The sequence below is a fragment of the Dama dama genome, chromosome 16, assembly GCF_033118175.1.
Source record: "Dama dama isolate Ldn47 chromosome 16, ASM3311817v1, whole genome shotgun sequence".
In the NCBI taxonomy this organism is placed as follows: Eukaryota; Metazoa; Chordata; class Mammalia; order Artiodactyla; family Cervidae; genus Dama; species Dama dama.
Window position 1 is genome coordinate 9,669,890 of NC_083696.1, and position 19,185 is coordinate 9,689,074.

The 19,185-nt window shown below is 46.4% G+C and overlaps 1 protein-coding gene across 6 annotated transcripts in view; it reads right to left on the reverse strand.

The window, feature by feature from the left end:
* The window catches only part of RGS3 (regulator of G protein signaling 3), a 136,772-nt gene that overhangs the window by 38,710 nt on the left and 78,877 nt on the right, over positions 1-19,185 (reverse strand). For 2 of the 6 annotated variants that reach the window (XM_061163369.1, XM_061163372.1), the window contains one exon: positions 9,140-18,652. The exons of the other annotated variants lie outside the window; for them this stretch is intronic. In XM_061163369.1, the coding sequence (XP_061019352.1) occupies positions 18,545-18,652 (108 nt within the window). In that variant the 3' untranslated portion in view covers positions 9,140-18,544. Of the gene's footprint in view, positions 1-9,139; positions 18,653-19,185 lie in introns of those variants that run through there. 6 annotated transcript variants of the gene reach the window in all.

Here is a 19,185-nt window from a genome sequence, read left to right on the forward strand (position 1 = left end):
AAATCCACAGGGAGTTCTGGACTGCAGTCTGCAGAACCCAGGGCAGGTCCCTTCCCTGTTACGGGTCTCAGTCTTCCATCCCTAAAAAGAGGCTGGAGATGGGTGTCCAGTAGCCCCCTGGGTCCACTTCTCCCCTTCAAAGTCAGTCCCAGGCCCCACAAGCTCCTCTCCCTAAAGGATTAGGTTCTGGCAGGGGTATTTAGAAAGAGCATAGACTTTGCAGCCCCCCAAAATTTGAGTGTGAGTCATCTTGGGCAAGTCACTTGAATGTCTCTGAGCCTCGGTTTCCTAATCTGTAAAATGGGGCTATTACTGCCTGCCTCAGTAGGCCCTGTGGGAGAAGGAGAATTCCCACGTGGAATGCCTGGCACTAGATAAATAAGAACTATCACTATTGTTGTATTGTCATTGCTGCTGTAATCATCTGTCGAAGGACAGAATTGATCTGGAGTGGGTTGGTGAAGAGAGTAATGTAAAACGCAGAAATAGCTGTTGAGGGTCAAATAGATGAAGGCCTAACACGGTGTCTGGTTCGACTAACAGCTGATAATCACTAACATTTATGAGCAACAAGCTATCTTTATTCCCATCCTACAGATGGCAAAGCTAAAGGCAGAAAGGTTACATGGCAAAAGCAACAGCAAAAATGGCAGCATGGCGCCAAGGTGCATGCTCCTAAGCCGCGTGTCCTGCCCTGACTCGTGTTCCCCAAGTGTCTCTGCTCCTGCTGTCGGCCGCTTCCTCAGCAACTTCAGGCAGCAAGGTCACTCTCCAGTCTGCTCACGGGACCTGCATCTCCCAACCACAGCGAGAGGGAAGCCAGCGTGCAGCAGAAGCCAGGGGTCCAAAGGCCCCCAGCAGAGCTGCTCCTTGGAACTGTGGCCGGCCGGCTTCTGCCTCCAGCCCAGGGCACGCATGGCAGTCACCTCAGCGGCATCAGCCTGACCTTGGGTGGCTACGGCAGCACGAGATGGCCAAAAGCCACCACTATCTTCTTTCCTGGCTCCAGTCCAACAGGCCACTCGTCCGCCTGGGATTTCAGGCTTTGGGAAGGAATCCTCGACCCACTGGGCTTGTGCCAGCTCCAGGGTCAGGTCATCTTGACCACTGGAATTCCTGGGAAGTGTTCAGCACAGACTTGGAGGCCAACTCTGTGATCTTGGCTGCTAAACATCGTTAATCCTCGGACTCCCCCAAGTTCAGCACTTGTTTGGACTGTTAGGCCTAAAGCCAGATTACCAAAACAGAGGGTCAGCAGTTGAAAGACTGGCCTGAAATGCTGGCTTTGCTGCTGTTTAATGCAAGACCTGGGGCAAGGCCAGTCCCCTCTTTGGGCCTCAATTTCCCTGTCTCTAAAATGGGTACAGGGGTTGAATGAGATCACAGCCACCCAGCACGCAGTCTGCAGAACGCACTGGTCCATGAGCTACTTGTTACTGGTTTATAATAAGATAAGCAACAAAGTCAAGAGTGTTTGGAAACTTCTGTAGCAACTTGACATGGCCGTGACATCCAAGTACAAGACGGTGGACTGGTCGGATCGAAAGCGGTACAAGGCTGGGCTGGGTGCTGTCAAACCAGCACGAGAGATCCTGCTCAGTGCACGTTTTAAGTAAGTACAAGGCTCTTCACTGCAGGTGATTTAAGAAGCCCTGGTGGAAATGATGCCGTTTCTACGAGAACTCACTAACTAGGCCTCTATAACAGGCACTCAGACCTGCAGGGGGCTCACCATCCTGTCACCTGAGCAGCTTCCTCTCTGGGGCACCCAGCTCAGAGAATGGAACCACCAATCACCTATTTGCCTAAACCAGATGCATGGGCGTCATCCCTCTCCCAAACTCTCTCTCCACCCAACGAATCCCCGAATCTCACAGACCCTGCCTCCTCCACCCCATGCAGAGCTCTCACCTCTCTTCATCCCTGCTGCCTACCAGCACCTCTTCCCAAGGTGAGGCCGACAGCCTCCTCAATGCTCCCAGCCTCCCACCTTGCCATCCTCCACACCATTCTCCGCAACAAGGCTGCAAGCTTTCCATGACACGTGTCGAACACACAGCTCCCAGTGCCCTGGGATAAAGCTCAGACCCCTTACACAGCCCCTCAGGCTCCTCCAGCCTCATCCTCATCTCCGGCTCCATTCCCCTCCCTCACCCTTTCAGGCACACTGGTCTGCCTTAAGGTCCTCACCCAGAATGATCTTGCCCCCACCTTCCTCCTGCTCCTTGCCTCATGGTCCTGACCACCTGCACTGAGCCTTTTGTTATAAATGTCATCTTTACCTTACACATTTTTCATACTTGGTTGGTGTCTGTCTTTCCCCCAGTTGTCCTCCACCGCATCAGACTATGAACTAGCTCTATGGAGATGGGAACTCTGTTGGTTGATGAAGCACAAAGTGGAGGCCATCTGGGACTCTGCCTGACCAGCTTCCAGCTGCCCTTCTTTACCATCTGAGAAACTACCTGTCCTTCCCTCACTCTCAAAACAGGTGATTCACATGAAACTGACCCACCTCCCACTCCAGGGATGGCCAAGTGACTCAGCCCTTGGTCAAGCACTCTATCCCATCCTATTGTCTTCAGCGACTGGGAGAGGCACATGGTCCAACTTGAACCATTAAGACTCAGACCCAGGAATACTGTTGAAATGATCGAGGGCATCACACTGAAAGGCCATCACCCTGGTACTTCTGGCAACTATCTGCCCTCACTAAGGGAGTGGGCCAACACACAAACAGGTAGAGCCCAGAGACAGAGTGAAGAATGCCAGTTCTGGTGATACTGCTCAAGGTCCTCAACCCAGCTATGCCTGAAGGCTACCCTCCTGAATCCAATAAATTCCATTTCCGGGCTGAAGTTAATTTGAATTGGGTTCTTGTCACTGGCAACTGGAAGATTCTTGACTAATGTGTGCTGAGTCACCAGTACTGGGCACAGTGTCTGACATACAATAGCTACTCTGGAATTATTTTTCATTCATGCAGTCATTCAGCAAACATTAAGCAGCGAAACAGTCACCAGGCTTGCCCTATAGGAAGGGTCATCTTGGCTGCCATTTAGAGAGGTGACTAAAGGGAGAGGAATAGGAACTGGATGATCCAATACTACCACGCAGTAGTCCCAGGGACAGAGATGAGACCTAAACAGCGTGCTTGAACAGCGGGGAAGGGTGGGGAGAGGAAGAGCCTCGGCTCTGAGTTCACTGGAGAACCTCCGGTGATCTTGGCTCCCCTCTGGTGCTCAGTTCCCCAGTCTCTTTCAATTCCATCATTCTAGCATCCCTGTGCTATCTCCCACTGCTTATAGAGTCCCTCGCTGTCAACACTCAAATTTTCACTGAAGGTTTGTTGAGGTCAGCGTCGGGGGCAAGCCCAGAGGCTGGTTTTGACAGGCAGAGAGTATCGAGCAGTAGCTAAGAACACAGGTTCTGAAGCCAGCTGCCTAGGTTTGGATCACGGCCTCTTAGCTGTGAGACTGTGTACACAGTCTATTTAACTCTCTGTTCCTTTGTGTCTTCATCTATAAAATGGGAATAATAACAATGGTGTTAAGCAGGTTAATATTATAGCAGAAGGAAAGCACATCTGGTAACTATTAGGTGGTATTATTACTATTTGCAATAGGAAATCCAGAGAGAGAAAATTTTAAAACATAGAAAATACAGACTTCCCTGGTGTTCCAGTGGCTAAGACTCCATGCTGCCAGTGCAGCGGGCCTGGGTTCAATCCCTGCTCAGGGAACTAGATCCCACAAGCTGCAACTAAGAGTTCTCAAGCAACAACCAAAAGATCCTGCATGTCACAACTAAGACCGGACGCAGACAAATAAATATTAATAAATAAAATAAGTAAATATATTTTTTAAAAACATAGAAAATAAATTATTCCAAAAATTAGTAGAAAATTTCCCTGAACTAAGGAAAGACTTGGGTCTTTCAGCTGAAAGGACTTACGTAGTGAGTACCAGGAAAAATTACCCAAAAGAGGACAAACAGCTAGAAATAATCTGGTGAAGTTTCTAAATTCCAAAGAGTATAAAGAGAAATCCTGCTTGCTTCCATAGAGAGACTTCAGAGATTCAGGTGAGCACTGCACTTCTTAACAATACCAAATGTGGGGACAATAGAGCCTTTCTCTCAGGTTCTAGGGAAAGACTGTTAACATGGAATTCGCTACTCAGGAAAAGATGACTCAAACATGAGGGCAAATATTTTCAGACTTAACAAAGACTAAGAAGGTATGCCACCCACAGATCTTTTCTGAAGAATTTATCCAAGAAAGCTCTCCAGACCAAAATGAATCAAAATCCAGAAGTCAAGAATAAGATGCTGTCGGATACAAGAGACCGGCAAGCAATGAAGCCAGAAGCATTTAGACATTTAACTACGTATAATGTAACTGAGAAGTTAAATGCAATCTTAAGTAAATGATTTCTAAAATGTAATAGAACTAAGGTTTAAGAATAGTAACAATCAGAAGCTACAATTTCAGATGATTTCAGCAATACTTAGGAGTCATGGAGAAAAAAAGCAAAGAGAAGTATGGGTCAGCTGATGTGCCAGCTGACGTGGGTTGCAGGACATGAGGACACACTCTTGTAGATCTGATGTCATTCTCGATAGTAAAACATGTTTGTGAAAAAGATTTGGGTAAAATTACCCAAGGAGTCTGGCATGCTACAGTCCATGGGGTCACAAAGAGTCGGTCACGACTGAGTGACCAATACAACATATAACTTCCAAGGAAATTTTACAGAAGAATAACGAGAGGTTGAAAAGTGAAAGTGTTGGTCACTCAGGCATGTCCAACTCTTTGCAGCCCCGTGGGCTGGAGCCTGCCAGGCTTCTCTGTCCACGGGATTCTCCAGGCAAAAATACTGGAGTGGGTAGCCATTCCCTTCTCCAGAGGATCTTCCTGACCCAGGGATTGAACCTGGGTTTCCTGCATTGCAGGCAGATTCTTTACCACATGAGTCACCAGGAAAGCCCAATGAGATGTTAGCCTTGGGATATCTAATACTACTAAAACGTATTATGAAGCTACAGTGATGAAGTTTCAATCTGCTGTGGGAATAGATGGATTAACAAGGGAAACAAGAATTAAGAAGTCAACCCACTAACGTGTGGACATTTGGTCTATGATAGGTGAGTAAGGAAGAATAACTCTAAAATAGACCAGTTTTTGAAAAAACTGGTCAACTCTTGGAGAAAAAAATTAATAAGAGTTCCATCTGACACCATGTACTAGATTAAGTGCAGATGAATTAAAATATGAAGGTGAAACATAAAAGGTTAAAAGTACTTGAACAAGATATAGGAGAATATTCATTATAATTTCAGAGAGGAATGGCCTCAGCAAGCACAGCCCCCTATGATCAAAAAACAGAGTTGACTACAAAAATACTTGATTATTTAAAAATGTTAACTTCTGAATGAAAAAAAAAGGAGTATAAATAAAGTTAAAAGACAAATGATAAACCGGATAACATATTTGTAACCTACATAATAAGCACATGGTTAATATTCTAATATTATAAATAAAACAACTGCCCCAGTAGAAAACTGGGCAAATGATATTAACTGATGAGCCAAAGAAGAAGAAATATGAATGACAAATAAAGAGAAGCCCAACCTCACTAATAATCAAATAATTGCGAATTAAAATGACACTAGTGGTAAAGAATCCACCTGCCGATGTAGGAGACGTAAGACATGCGGGTTTGATCCGTGGGTTGGGGAAGATCCATTGGCGGAGAGCATGGCATCGCACTCCAGTATTCTCGCCTGGAGAATCCCCATGGACAGGGAGCCTGATGGGCTACAGTCCAAGGGGTTGCAAAGAGTCAGACACGACTGAAGCGACTTAGCATACAAAATAAAATATAAATTTTCCCCTCTCCTACCAACAAAGAATTAAAAAGCAGTGACACCCAGTATGACATTGGGTGTAGGAAGACAGTCACTGTCATCCACTATTAGGTAAACTGTACTACAGATGTACTTAACCTGTTTCTTTGTCTTCTCATCTATGAACGTGAAAGTGTCAGTCGTTCAGTGGGGATAACAACAATCCTGTTGGGGAGATTACACATTTAAACAGAAGAAAAGCATTTGTGGAGCACTCTGGGAGTGTATGTTGTGCTCTCCCCTACAGAAAAGTGAAGTAAGATGTAAAGTACAGAACATTCTCAGAATATTTACTGCAGCAATGCTCGTAATGTCAAAACATTGGAAACAACCTGATCACACATCAATATGGGAGCAATTAAATAAATTATGGTCTATTGGCTATGATAAAGAAAGGAGAACTCTAATACTGATGTGAAAGATATACACTTCCCAGGTGGTGCTAGTGGTAAAGAACCTGCCTGCTAATGCAGTAGACATAATGAGACTTGGGTTCGATTCCTGGGTGGAGAAGATCCCCTGGAGGAGGGCATGGCAACCCACTCCAGTATTCTTACCCGGAGAATCCCATGGACAGAGGAGCCTGGCAGGCTATAGTCCATGGGGTCACAAAAGAGTCGGACACGACTGAAGCCATTTATCATGCACACACACACTAAGCTTTAAAAAATGAGTTACAGAAACTTTTGTATGATACCACCTAGTAAAAATAAAATAGCATATGTCTACATAGGTGTATGAAAAATATTTGGAGGAATACAGCAAACTTACAGCAGTAGCTATCAATTGGGAGATTTTCTTTATTTTATTCAGCTCAGTAAAGTTTAGGATTTATCTGTATTAAGTATTACACAAGTATATCATCAAGGAATATATATAAATATTCTCATTTGTAATATATAAATAAATAAATAGGTTCAAATAAGTTTAAGGACAAATGTACAAAACCAACATGGAAATTTTTTTCCCAAAACTTTTCTTTTGAAACTTTAAAAGAAGATTTGCATAAACAAAGAGCCATAATCCGATTCTTGGATGGAAAAATAGTATTTTACAGACTTCGATACTCCCCTTTTTGATAGTTTTTTTCTCCTGATGTGGATTTTTTTAATTTTTTATTAAAATAGAATTGATTTACAATGGCGTGCTAGTTTCAGATATACAGCAAAGTGATTCAGTTTTATATGTATGAGTGTGTGTATATGTGTATATATATGCTTTTTTAGACTCTTTTTCATTTTAGGTTATTACAAGATATTAAGTAAAGAGTTATATAGTAGGTCCTTGCTGGCTATCTATTTTATATATGACAGTGTGTATATTTTAATCCCAAATTTGATATGTATTTTAAAATATAATTACAATGAAAATCTCAAGGAGATTTTGGGGGAGACACAGGGAGGAGGTGGGGACTGAACAAAATTACACTGAATTTCATTTGAAAGGATAAATATGTGAGAATAGGATTTTTTAAAGAAGAGTAATGAGAGGATACTTATCCTAACATAATGTACAAGCACTGGAGCAAACCACTGCTTGGAAAAAATGAAAAATGTTCTTGCTCATACTATATACCAAAGTAAATTCCAAGTATGAATGCAGAGTTCCAAAGAATAGCAAGGAGAGACTAAGTGTTAAAAGTTGAAAAACAAGCCATAAATTTCAAATGCAGGGGAAGCAAATGTATAATCCTGAGCCTGAGATGGATACCACAAAACTAAAGGCAAAAAAATTTTTTTAATTTATGTATATGATATTAGTCATCAGAAAAACACAATTTAAAACCACTATGAGATACTATTTCACACCCACTAGGATGGCTATGATTTAAAAAACAGGAAAATAAGAAATATTAGAGAAGATGTGGAGAAATCCTTACATGCTGATGGTGGGAAGGTAAAATCATGAAGTGACTTCAGAAAAGTCTAGCAGTTCCTCAGAGTTAAACATAGAGTCATCATTTAATCCAAGGACTCCACTCTAAGGTACATACTTGAAATAAATGAAAATATACGTCCATGCAAAAACTTCTACACGGTTATGGCAGCATTATTCATAATAGCCCAAAGGTGGAAACAATCCAATTGTTCATCAACAGATGACTGAATAAATAAAACACACATTACAACAGAATGTTATTCCATCATTAAGAGGAGTGAAGTTCTGATACATGCTACAACATGGATAAACTTTGAAAACCTCATGCCACATGAAGAAAGCCAGTCACAAAAGACCTAATATTACATGATTCCACTTACAGGAAATGTCCAGAATGAATCTATAGAGACAGAAAGCAGACGGGCAGTTGCATAGGGATGGGGGAGATGGGGAAATGAGTGGGTGACAACCAAGGGGTATGGTTTCTTTTGGAAATAATGAAAATGCCCTAACGTTGACTGTGGTGATGGTTGCTCCAGTCTGTGACTATCCTAAAAGACCATAGAGTTGTACACTTTAAATGGATGAATTGTATGACATGTGAATAATACCTCAATAAAGCTGGTACAAAGCAGTTTACAGACATGACTACCTATAAAGCAGAAACATCTATCGTTTTAAAATAATAAAAAATAAAAGGATAACATACAAATATCCTCCTTATATAAAGAGCTTTTGTGAGTTAATAAACAGCCCAACAGAAAAATGGGCAAAATATTTGACCAAGCCACTCACAAAAGAGGCAGCGTAAATAACTAAAAAGGCATATAAATATTCAGCATCTCTAGTAATCAAAGAAAGGAACCTACTAAGAAATGTAACAAGGCACATTGTTGGTGAGTGTGTGGGGAGAATGGTCTCCTACCCAGACTATCTCAATTTGCTTGGGACTGAGGGATTTCCAAGGAAGTTAGAACATCCATGTTAAAAAAGAACAGTCTGGGGTTAAGTAGGATTAATTGCTCAATCTGAAGTGGGATTATAAATTGGTACATTCATTCTGGAGAGTCATTTGGCAGTAGGTATCAAGAACCTTCTTTACAGATATATATCCCATCACCTGGAAATTCTACTACCAGGAGTTTATTCTAACAAAATGTTCATACATCAACAAGTATTTGTGGGGGGTCAGAGATGTACACGGGATACTGAGGCTAAATCTACAGATTTTTATCTCAGGTTTTTATAACAATGAAATATTGGCAACAACCTAAACTATGTAGACCTAATGGAGATTTTTAAAAAACAAAACCTGTTTCATCTACACAATGAAATACTCTGTAGGCACTAAAAATGATGTTGTAGAAGAATGTTTATTGATGTTACACTGCTAAGTGGGAAAAAAACAAGTCAGAAAATTGTGTGCACTAGCAATGCTAATTTGCAAATAAGATATATGTGTGTATAAACAAATGCCCAACAGGATACATACACCCTAAAATGTTAACAGTGGTTATCTCTGGGTGTTGGGATTAAGGGTGAGCTTCACTTCCTTCTCCTGGTTCAACTGTATTAAATATTTTCTTCATAGTAAACATGAATTACTTTGGTAACGATACAACAAAAGTCAACTGCATTTAACAAAAAATCCCCACATTTGCCATGCCTCCATGGATGAAGGACCCAAGGAAGGGGGTTGCAGAGTCAAGCACACATTTACACTTGAGCTAGCAACGACAGCTACCATTACTAAGTACAGTTGTTCCTCAGTATCCATGGAACCCCAGCTGATACCAAAATCCAGGACTGCAAGTCCCTTATACAAAATGGCATAGGATCAATATTTGCATAGAACCTACACACATCCTCCCAGATACTTTAAATCATCTCCAGATTACTTAAAATACTAAGTGATTAGGTGAAACTCATTCAGCTGTGTCTGACTTTTTGTGACCGCATGCCCTGTAAATGCCATGTAAATCACTTTAAATGCAATGAAAATGTTGTATAAATGGGACTTCCCAGGCGGTGCTAGTGATTTAAAAAAAAAAAAAAAAAACCTGCCTGCAAATGCAGGAGACATAGGAGATGCAGGTTTGATCCATGGGTCGGGAAGATCCCCTGGAGAAGGGCATGGCAACCCACTTCATTATTCTTGCCTGGAGAATCCCATGGACAGAGGAGCCTGGTGGGCTACAGTTCATAGGGTCACAGAGTCGGACACGACTGAAGTGACTTAGCACACACGCATACTATGTAAATAGTTGCCAGCTCAGCAAATTCAACTTTTGCTTTTTTGGAAATTTCTGGATTTTTTTTTTTTTTTTCTATCTAGGATTGGTTAAGTCTATGGAAGCAGAACCCACGGGTATGGATGGCTGAACATACCTATTACACACCAGGCACTTTGCATAGACCATTCCCCTTAGTCCTCAAGAGAACCAGTGAGAGACATGTCCTCTCGTTTGACAGAGGCTGGGCGACCTGCCAGTAATCCCACAGCTGGTGAGAAGCAGAGCTGGGATCTGAACCCTGGCCTGCCCTCCCCTCAATCAGACCCTGCCTCTACCTGAGCTGCTCCTGTTGGCTCCTGGGGATGGGCAGGCCCTCTGTCCTCCAGGCTGGTTCTGTGCGGGCCCGCCCTCCCTGCAGACAGCCTGGGGGCCGACACAAGGACAGGTCAGCAAGCGTGGGGACAACAGCACAGGGAGGGTGTGGCCCTGGCAGGCCAGGGGCTGAGGTCAGGGCTCAGGGCAGACTAACCAGGGACTCCTCGCCTGCTGGGCGACAATCAGGAAGCCGGACCACATCCGCCCCAGGAGTTCCCAGGCCCTGTGCGCTCCCAAAGGCAGGGAGAGAAAACCTTGCCTGGCCTGCTCCACCCTGGTAAATGCAGCGGGGAAACAGCTCACCATCTGTGACCGTCTCCCGGGACCCCAGCCGGCTGGCCAGTCCTTTCCCCACTTCCGGGCCTCCTCTTCTGTCTGAGGAGGGGCTGTGAGCGCTGATGGCTCCAGGACCCTCCCAGGTCTAAATGCTTTGAATCCATGGCGCGCTTCCTCGCAGGGGGCCCAGCAGGAAGAGGAAGGGGGTGAGGCGTCCCACCCAGGTCCCGAAGGAGCCCCCTCCCCTTCCCCTCAACTCCGTTCCCACTGCTATTTTTAGAACAGGGAACATCTCCGCCAGCCCTGTCCTGCTCAGAGCTCCAGGTAAAACACAGCTGCCCCATTCATTCCACTCCAGGCAGAACGCGGAGGGAATTTACAGACAAGCCAGTCGACTAGACAACCTCTCCCCAGCTGTTAGCCGGGCCACTTCTCACTATTTCCATTACAGCCCAAAGCGGTGACTTACTTTTCCTAAGACGGCACAGCTGAGTGAGATGATGAACGTCTCTAAGAAAATCTGTGCCCCTCCCTGTCCCCAACCTGTCAGGCTCCCGAGCGTCCCCAAAGAGGAGTGCTAGGGGGAGGGTCCCAGTTCCACCTCTAGCACCAACTGCACGAAGCTGACTGGGAGTTCTTACCCTTTTCTTCTCTTGGTCTCTACAAATCAGCTTGTTAATCGATGAACCCCACTGGGGTAGAGGGTAGCCTTTTCAGTTCCATACTCAAAGAGTCTGTGGTTCTATCAAAATTCTAGTCATTCATGAAATAAATATTGCATTCTCTATTGTTGGGTGTGTGTGGAGCTATATTCCTAAAGTTCATCTGAGAGTTGACGGTGGGTCTCAGAAAGCATTTTCCCATTGAAAATTGTGTTATAAATGGTTATAAAATTGTGTTATAAATGGAAGCTATAAATAGCTTCCTATGCTAGCCTACTGAACACTTAATGTTCTCCCACAAGGAGAAATAGCAGAAACCTAGGCGAAGAGTTGACTCGTTGGAAAAGACCCTGATGCTGGGAGGGATTGGGAGCAGGAAGAGAAGGGGATGACAGATGAGATGGCTGGATGGCATCACCAACTCGATGAACATGAGTTTGAGTAAACTCCAGGAGTTGGTGATGGACAGGAAGGCCTGGCGTGCTGCGATTCATGGGGTCGCAAAGAGTCAGACATGACTGAGCAACTGAACTGAACTGATACTGTGATAGAATTTAACCAAAATGGAAAACCACCAACATTTAAAAGACACTGAGAAAATTTACCCTAAGTAGTGTTTGAGCCAAAGAAGGTACACATCAAAGGCAGTGAGTCAGTGGCAAGTTCTGGGGAAGTCTAACGGAGACTTCTGACCACACTAGAAACTGCAGGCATTGCACACCGATTCTTACAACCTTCACTGAAAGTTAGCTGTATGCCACTGACCAGGAGTTAGAGAGATTAAAGAACATATGTGTATCCTTATATACATGATATTAAAACAAGGGTCCAGTGAGCAGGAAAAAGGAAGGAATGGGAGAAGATTCTGAGCTTGAAAGCTATTGTGCTGTCTTCCCGGAAGCAGGCCTGGAAGGAGGCACGTTTGGTTGGGAGGAGGCAGGGCTGTGCTTATAATTTGAGTTCTGAGATGAGGACCTCTTCCTGTATAAGATCCACTGATATATTGATTTGACTCAAGTACATGATGAATATTAACCACGTCCAACACTTGCATATGGGCATTCCAGGTGGTTCAACGGTAAAGAATCCACCTGCCAAGTGGGTCAGGAAGATTCCCTGGAGAAGGAAATGGCATCTCACTCCAGTATTCTTACCTGGAGAATCCCATGGACAGAGGAGCCTGGCAGGTTACAGTCTATGGCGTTGCAAAAGAGTTGGACATGACTTAGCAACTAAACAACAACAACAACACTTGCATATATGCACATGCACGTGTTTCAATATGAAGCCCAAAATGTCTGATTTCTTTTTTCTTTTAACCTCTTGTTAGAGCCCTGGGGCTTTGGAGATGACTCCCGGAGATCACCTAAATTCAACACCCTCATTTCTCTTGGAAAAGAAACAAATGATCAGAGAGGTGAAGTAATTTGTCCAAAGTCACACAGAGAGTTACAAGCAAAATCAGGATCTGAACCAAGATCTTCAGAATCCTACTCTGATTTTCTCTGAGGGCCAGAAGCTCAGTGAGAGGGGTGCTCCACAAATCCAGGAGAGAGAACCATAGGAGCGGTTCCCATCAGGTCTCCTTCCCTGATGAGTCAGTATGGATATGAGGCATTCACAACCCTGAAGTGAATCTGGCCAGACTAGATTGCTTAAGACCAAGAGGGGAACCAGGCTCTGGTCTTACAAACCTGAAGTGAAATGGAAAACGCTTTGAGCCAAGAAAGTCAGTAGACCTGAGCCAAGTCCTAGCTCTGCCACCACCTTGTCCCATGAACCTGGCCAGGTCACTTCCCCTTTTTGAGGCTCAGTTTCCTCATCTAGATTCTAGACTGTGACAGGCTTGAACCGTAATCCAATTCTACAACATCCAGTGAGTATCTACCAAGAATCAGGCTTAACAGAGTCAGAAATAAATAAACTATGACCCCCACTACAGACCATATGCAAGTTTATTTAAATAACTTAACCCTGCACAGAGAGCTAATTTATAAGTATAAATATAGATGGTTTGTCAAACAAATGCAAGCGCCACACAGCAGTACACACACCATCGGGCCTCGGGAAGATTAAGGCAACATTAATATCTCAACCTTATGAGAATACTTATGATAGTCAGATGTTATTAAAATATCTCAAAATATGCAGAGCCCATATGCTGACCTCTAGAAGGAGGGGAGAGGAGAGCAGTGAGGGTGGTAAGGGAGATGCCGCAAGAGAGACCGGGACCCTGCCTGGGAGAAGGGTGGATGTGGATGTCTGGCTCCCAAGAAGCCCATGGTCTTGCAGGGGAGACACATCTGCCTGACACACTGTGCTAAAGATGAACAAAATACTATGGAGCACAGACGGGGAAGCAGAGACTTTTGATGCAAGCCAGGGAGCCTTGAAGCCTGAGGACTGTATGTGGCCGGAACAGCAGAGGAGGGCAGGCAACATCAGGCAGGAGAAACAGCCTAAAGAGGAACATGCATGGGGAATTTAGAGAAGGGATATAATTCAAAATGGCTGGGCTATGGGCTCAAAGCAGGAGGGCAGAGCAACTAGGGAGAGAACTGGGGTGGGACCATGGCCTCCCAGGATGGTCTTGAAGCAGGGAGTTGAACTACTCAGCCTCCCCAGCTTTGATGGTCTGTGGTTTCTGGAAAGTAGTAGAAGAGAGCAATCCAGAGTCAGTGCTCTAGGGCTGGGCCCCCCAGGTTCCAACCCTAGCCACCCACAGGCTGTGTGACCTTGGGCAAGTTTCTCCTCAAAGACTCAGCATCCTTATCTACCTACTGGGTATAGTGAGAGTAAATGTGTGAAGATGACAAAGAACTTCAAGAGGCTGTAGTGAGGATTAAGAGAGAAGATATAGGTGAAGAGCTTGGCATTGCTCCAGGCTCACAGTCTTAAGCGTCACTTATAAAGTACTTACTGTTATTATTCTATCCTTAAACTGAGGATCTAGGAACAATTTGGAGGATGGTGGCCCTATTCAGAGAAAGGCTTGAATAAAGATAAGGTCAAGACAGAGGGCAAGGTTGTGCAATCTTCTTTAAGAATAACAACAAAAAAAGACAGCAAGATGGCTGAGGCCAAGAGGAAGGTGGGGAAGAGGATGATCTTTCTGCAGCCAGATGGGCAGCAACAAGGGGAGGCAGGAAAGCTGGAGAGACTAGAAAGCAATTTTGGTGGGGGAGAGGGAGCTGTGCAGGGGGTGGCGTGGAGAATATCTGAAATCTAGTCCATTTGACACCCAGTTACTTAGTACTGGGGCTTCCCTGGTGGCTCGGCAGGAAAGAATCCTCCTGCAATGCAGGAGATGTGGGTTCGACCCCTGGGTTGGGAAGATCCCCTAGGAGGAGGGTACAGCAACCCACTCTAGTATTCTTGCCAGGAGAATCCCATGGACAGAGGAGCCTGGTAGGACTACAGTCCACAGGGTCGCAAAGAGTCAAACATGACTGAAGTGACTGAGCACGCACACACGTACTTAGTGTTGAGATTTGGAATCAGTCAACTAGCAAAATCTGGGCCCAAACCTGGAGCAGGCTCTCACCTCACCCTTAACCAGGCGGAGGTCAAAGGGCTGAACCTATCCTTTTCTGCCTTCAGCCACTGTTCTATCAAGACCAGGTACCCCAAGACTGTGTTGCCAGACACTTCTTGAATGCCAGACTGAAAAGGGGGGTAACCCAACCATCCCAGTACTGCTGAGTGTCTGTCTGCTGGAGTTCCTCCTTGTCTTTCACAACAGATTTTTCAAATCTTGTATAATGCTATTCATCTTGTCAGCCTGGGCCACCCCTGGGCCATATGAACTTGAAGTTTATTCTCTAGTGTGTAGAGAATAAGACATCTCATTTTATTAGTCTTAAAGGACTCCAACTAGAGCTTAAAGGGCCACAACTTCTACATGCAGGGTATCTTCCCTCCTGACTCTTCCTGAAGGCGATAATTGATTTCTCTTACTTCCACCCCCTACAAGGCAAACCGTTGTATCTGGAAAGAGCAATGGATTAGGTTGAAATGCCTTGGCTGGAGGACTAGCTCAGCCTCAGGTCTAGCCACAGCTGGGAAGCTGTGTGACCTTGGATAAATCACTTAACTTCTCTGAGTCTTAGTCCCTTGCATCCATAAAACAGGGCTGCTGGGAGGCCTAGGGGAGATAATGCCTGGGGATCCCAGGTGACATCTCTGATGCCCATGCTCTCGCTGGAGACGCCCATCTACATTGTGAAATTGCCTGCGCCTTCAATTTGCAGAACGCTCTAGGTGCTATGTATGAGAAATACAGAGCTTTGGTGGCAGAATTTATGAAAAAGAATTTAAAATAAAGAATTTTTTTTGAAAAGTCATACATAAATAAATGTCTTCATTATTTCCAATGGGTCCCAATTCCCAAACTGCCAAAGGACCCAGGCAGCAGAGACCAGGAGTTTCAACAGATCCAGAGCGTGAGACAATAAAGAAAACAAGAAAATGGGATCAAAGGATGTGCAGGGGGTGGGTCGGGGAATTTAAAGAGTCACTTTGTATTCAAATCGCACAGATGGCCTTTTCAACAATAAATGGTTGTGCTCCCGTGCTCCCAGCCCGTAGGTCCCCAGACACACAGCAAGACAATTGGGCCATCAGGAAAGAGACCATTGTGTGAGCTTCTTAGAGTGATTTGTGTGGAGGGAGGGGCTCGGCCATGTTTCCCGTGATTATGGCTCTCGAAGGCAATTTCGATGCATTCATCATCCTGGACGGCTGGGGATGGACCGGGCGGCTGAGAAGCAATGGCCACCCGGTCGTATTTCATCTTCTCGAGCCCGTGGAGCCAAATTAATTGTCTCATCGATTTGAAAGGCAGAGCAGCAATGGCGCTGTGGCTCACCACAGTCACCGGGAAGACAAGGGCCCTCCAGGAGCTGATGTCTGCATCCACAGCAGCAGCAGCTTGTTGGGACAAGCGGAGGAAAGCGCCATCCCCAGGGCCAGGGGCCGCATTTAGAGTCTCTGTTGCCCTGCCAGCAGAGCTCCCAACCTCTGCACCTGTGTGGTGGACAGAGATAGGTCCCCAGGTCCAGAAGAGAAAAGCTGGCTGCCTTTCCAGACAGGCGGTTCTCGTGGGCCTCACTCTCCCCTTAATGTCATTTTGTAAGGGAATCAAATGAAAACATGATGTGGCTTGCTGTCTGTGCAGACCCAGCTGCTTGGCCTCTCAGAATTAACCCTGCAGGCGGAGTCTCAGCTGATAGACACTGCTTGTCCCACTCTGGCCGGCCATTCCCCTGCTGGGTCGGGCACCGGGCTGATCCCCTGTTAGATTACTGATACCGCATGTCTGATCTTTCCTAGGCTGGGGGAAAGGGCCAGCTGTGGGAGGCTAAGGGAATAATTCTCTACTGGGCCACCCTTCTTGAGGTTCAGGTAGTCAAAGCAGCTAAGCAAGTTCAGCAGGGCACAAGATCCCTCCCCCTCTCTAGAACACAGAGAGGATCTTACAGGACACAATGCCGAGTGTTCAAGGGGACTTCCCTAAGCTGAAGCCCAGCCTCTCTGACCTCCTTTCTAGGCAAAAGGCCCTGCTCCTACACATGCCCTTTGTGTGTGAGCTTTGTCTGGGCAGAAGGGTGTGAAAGCTGCCCCACGCTGGCCCACAGCGGGAGGTGCGGCAGGCAGTGAGCAGTCTGAGCTCTCATCGCTGTCCCCTGGCAGGTCACCAATCAGCCTCACAGCAGGATGGGTCTCCCCTAGCGGTGCTGAGCCACACTTAGCCCCGGTCCCCGAGTCTCGGAAGCTCCGCGGAAAGCAACCCAGTCAGCTTCCCAGGGGCTGAATTCCAGTTTCCTATCAGACCATTCAGCACCGGATGGACAGACAGCACAGGCCACCCCTGCTGAGGCCTGGAGAAGCTCCACTTCTCCCAACTTGGCCAGGAGAAGCGCCCACTGCTGCCAGCTCCCGGGGACATTCTCAGCACTTGGCCCTGGTCCCTACCCAGGCCTCACGAGGAAGGGGCTCTGTGAGGACGGCCTCACCCTTACTTGCATCCACTGAAAGTCAGATATGGCGGAGGATGAGAAGGGTGGAGGACAATCCGAGCCTCCGCTACCCCCAGGGTCTGGACATCCACATAACCACCTCCCCAGCGCCCCTCCAGGGCAGGTCACCATTGCCCCTCACCTGCAGGACTTAAGGGACCCCCTGCCTTGGGTTCTACCATCTTCTAGAAATGGTCCCCGAGACCCTGTGACTCCCTTTCTCAAAAGCCTTCAGTGGCTTCCCACTGTGCCCAGACCCGAACTCTCAGGACAACAAGAACCACCACAGGTCTGAACCACCTGGCCCCACCCCGGTGGTCTTTCCCCCCAACTAAACTCAAGCTCCAGCGACCTGGCCTCCATCCCTCCAGCACGCCGCACCCCTATCCTATCTCAGACACTCTTCACAAGCTGTTCCGGTCCACCTGGAACATTCCTTCCAGAGTCCTTGACTGGCTAACTCCTTTCTGGCCTCCAGGTCGTGGCTTCAAAGTCAGGCTTGTCCCCTGCCCCTCCCCCACCCCTACAGCAATCTACACAACATTCTCTCTTGAAAGAATCCTTTCTTTTCCTTCATAGATTATCACAGTTTGTAACCATGTGTGCAAGTGTGTGTGTATTAACATTTATGTAATGCTCACTCCTCTACTAAGATGAGAGCAGAGACCACATCCATCTCACTCTCCACAGTTATCTCAGGCTCCTAGCACAGAGTCTGGCATAAAGCACATGCCCTCAAAATATCCGACGAGTGAAAGAATGAATGCTTGAGTACAGATGACAAATGAGAGAAGGGGTGGAGATATCTTCTGGCAGCCGGGCATCTATCTTGGCGTTGTTCTCCGTCAGCGCTGACCTCTCCTGACCTCTCCGCCTGCCCCCAAGGCAGGTGCTGGAACCACCGGAAGCCCACGTGCTATTTCACCTCCTTCTTCCTTGTAGGGAATAAGCTTCTGGTTCTTCTCCATTTGGGACTTTCGGATCCAGTCTGCATCTGCCCACAGAGCCTCCGACACCACTGTGGTCCTTCTGATGCCAGTCCACACACACCCGTGGGGCCACTCCCTTCAGATGACCCTAGGCCCAACATCTTGGTCCTCCGGTTTGGGTCCAGTTGAGGTGAGGTTACTCTGTGGTAGGGGATGCCCAAGAAAGGGTTAAGTTGCCAGAAGCAGAGTCCCGCCCTTGGGTTTGCTCAGCCAATCAGAGTCTGTTCTGATGAGGTAAAGCTTCTATCCTGGGTAGCATTGGTTGAGTTGGCCAGCCCCATCTCCTGCTGGAGAGAGCCATAAGGGTGGAGTTTCTGTGGAACCAGACAGAACTGGAATTAGCTTCGCTGTCGACTCAGGCCAGGGCTGCCTGACTCCAAGACCTGCCCCTGCTCCTTCCTACAGTGCTCACACGGACCCTGGCATCTCCAAGGCCCCATCTCTAGGTGCTGCAGTGGAGATGACATGTGGCACACACCTTGGTGTCACAGCTAGGAGAAGTCTTACAGCCAGACCAGACCCAGGAGGCCTCAGTCTCCCTGCCTGGTCCCAGGAATATGGCAGGTGGCTACCGGGAAGTGATATGAAACGGTCGTCACATGTGGTCAAAGTGGCAGCATTCAGCCTCAATAAACAAGGCCACTAGATGAATCTCCTATATAGACATACCTTTAATAATAATTCACAGAGTTCTTCTTGTACGCCTCTTTGCTGAGCACATTACATGAGTTTAGCCCTCACGAGAACCCAGTTCATCCATTCACTGAACTCATGAAAAACCCGAGTCTCAGAGAGGCTCGGTGCCTCACCTGAGGTCATAGAGCAGTTAGGCACTCACACCTCCCAC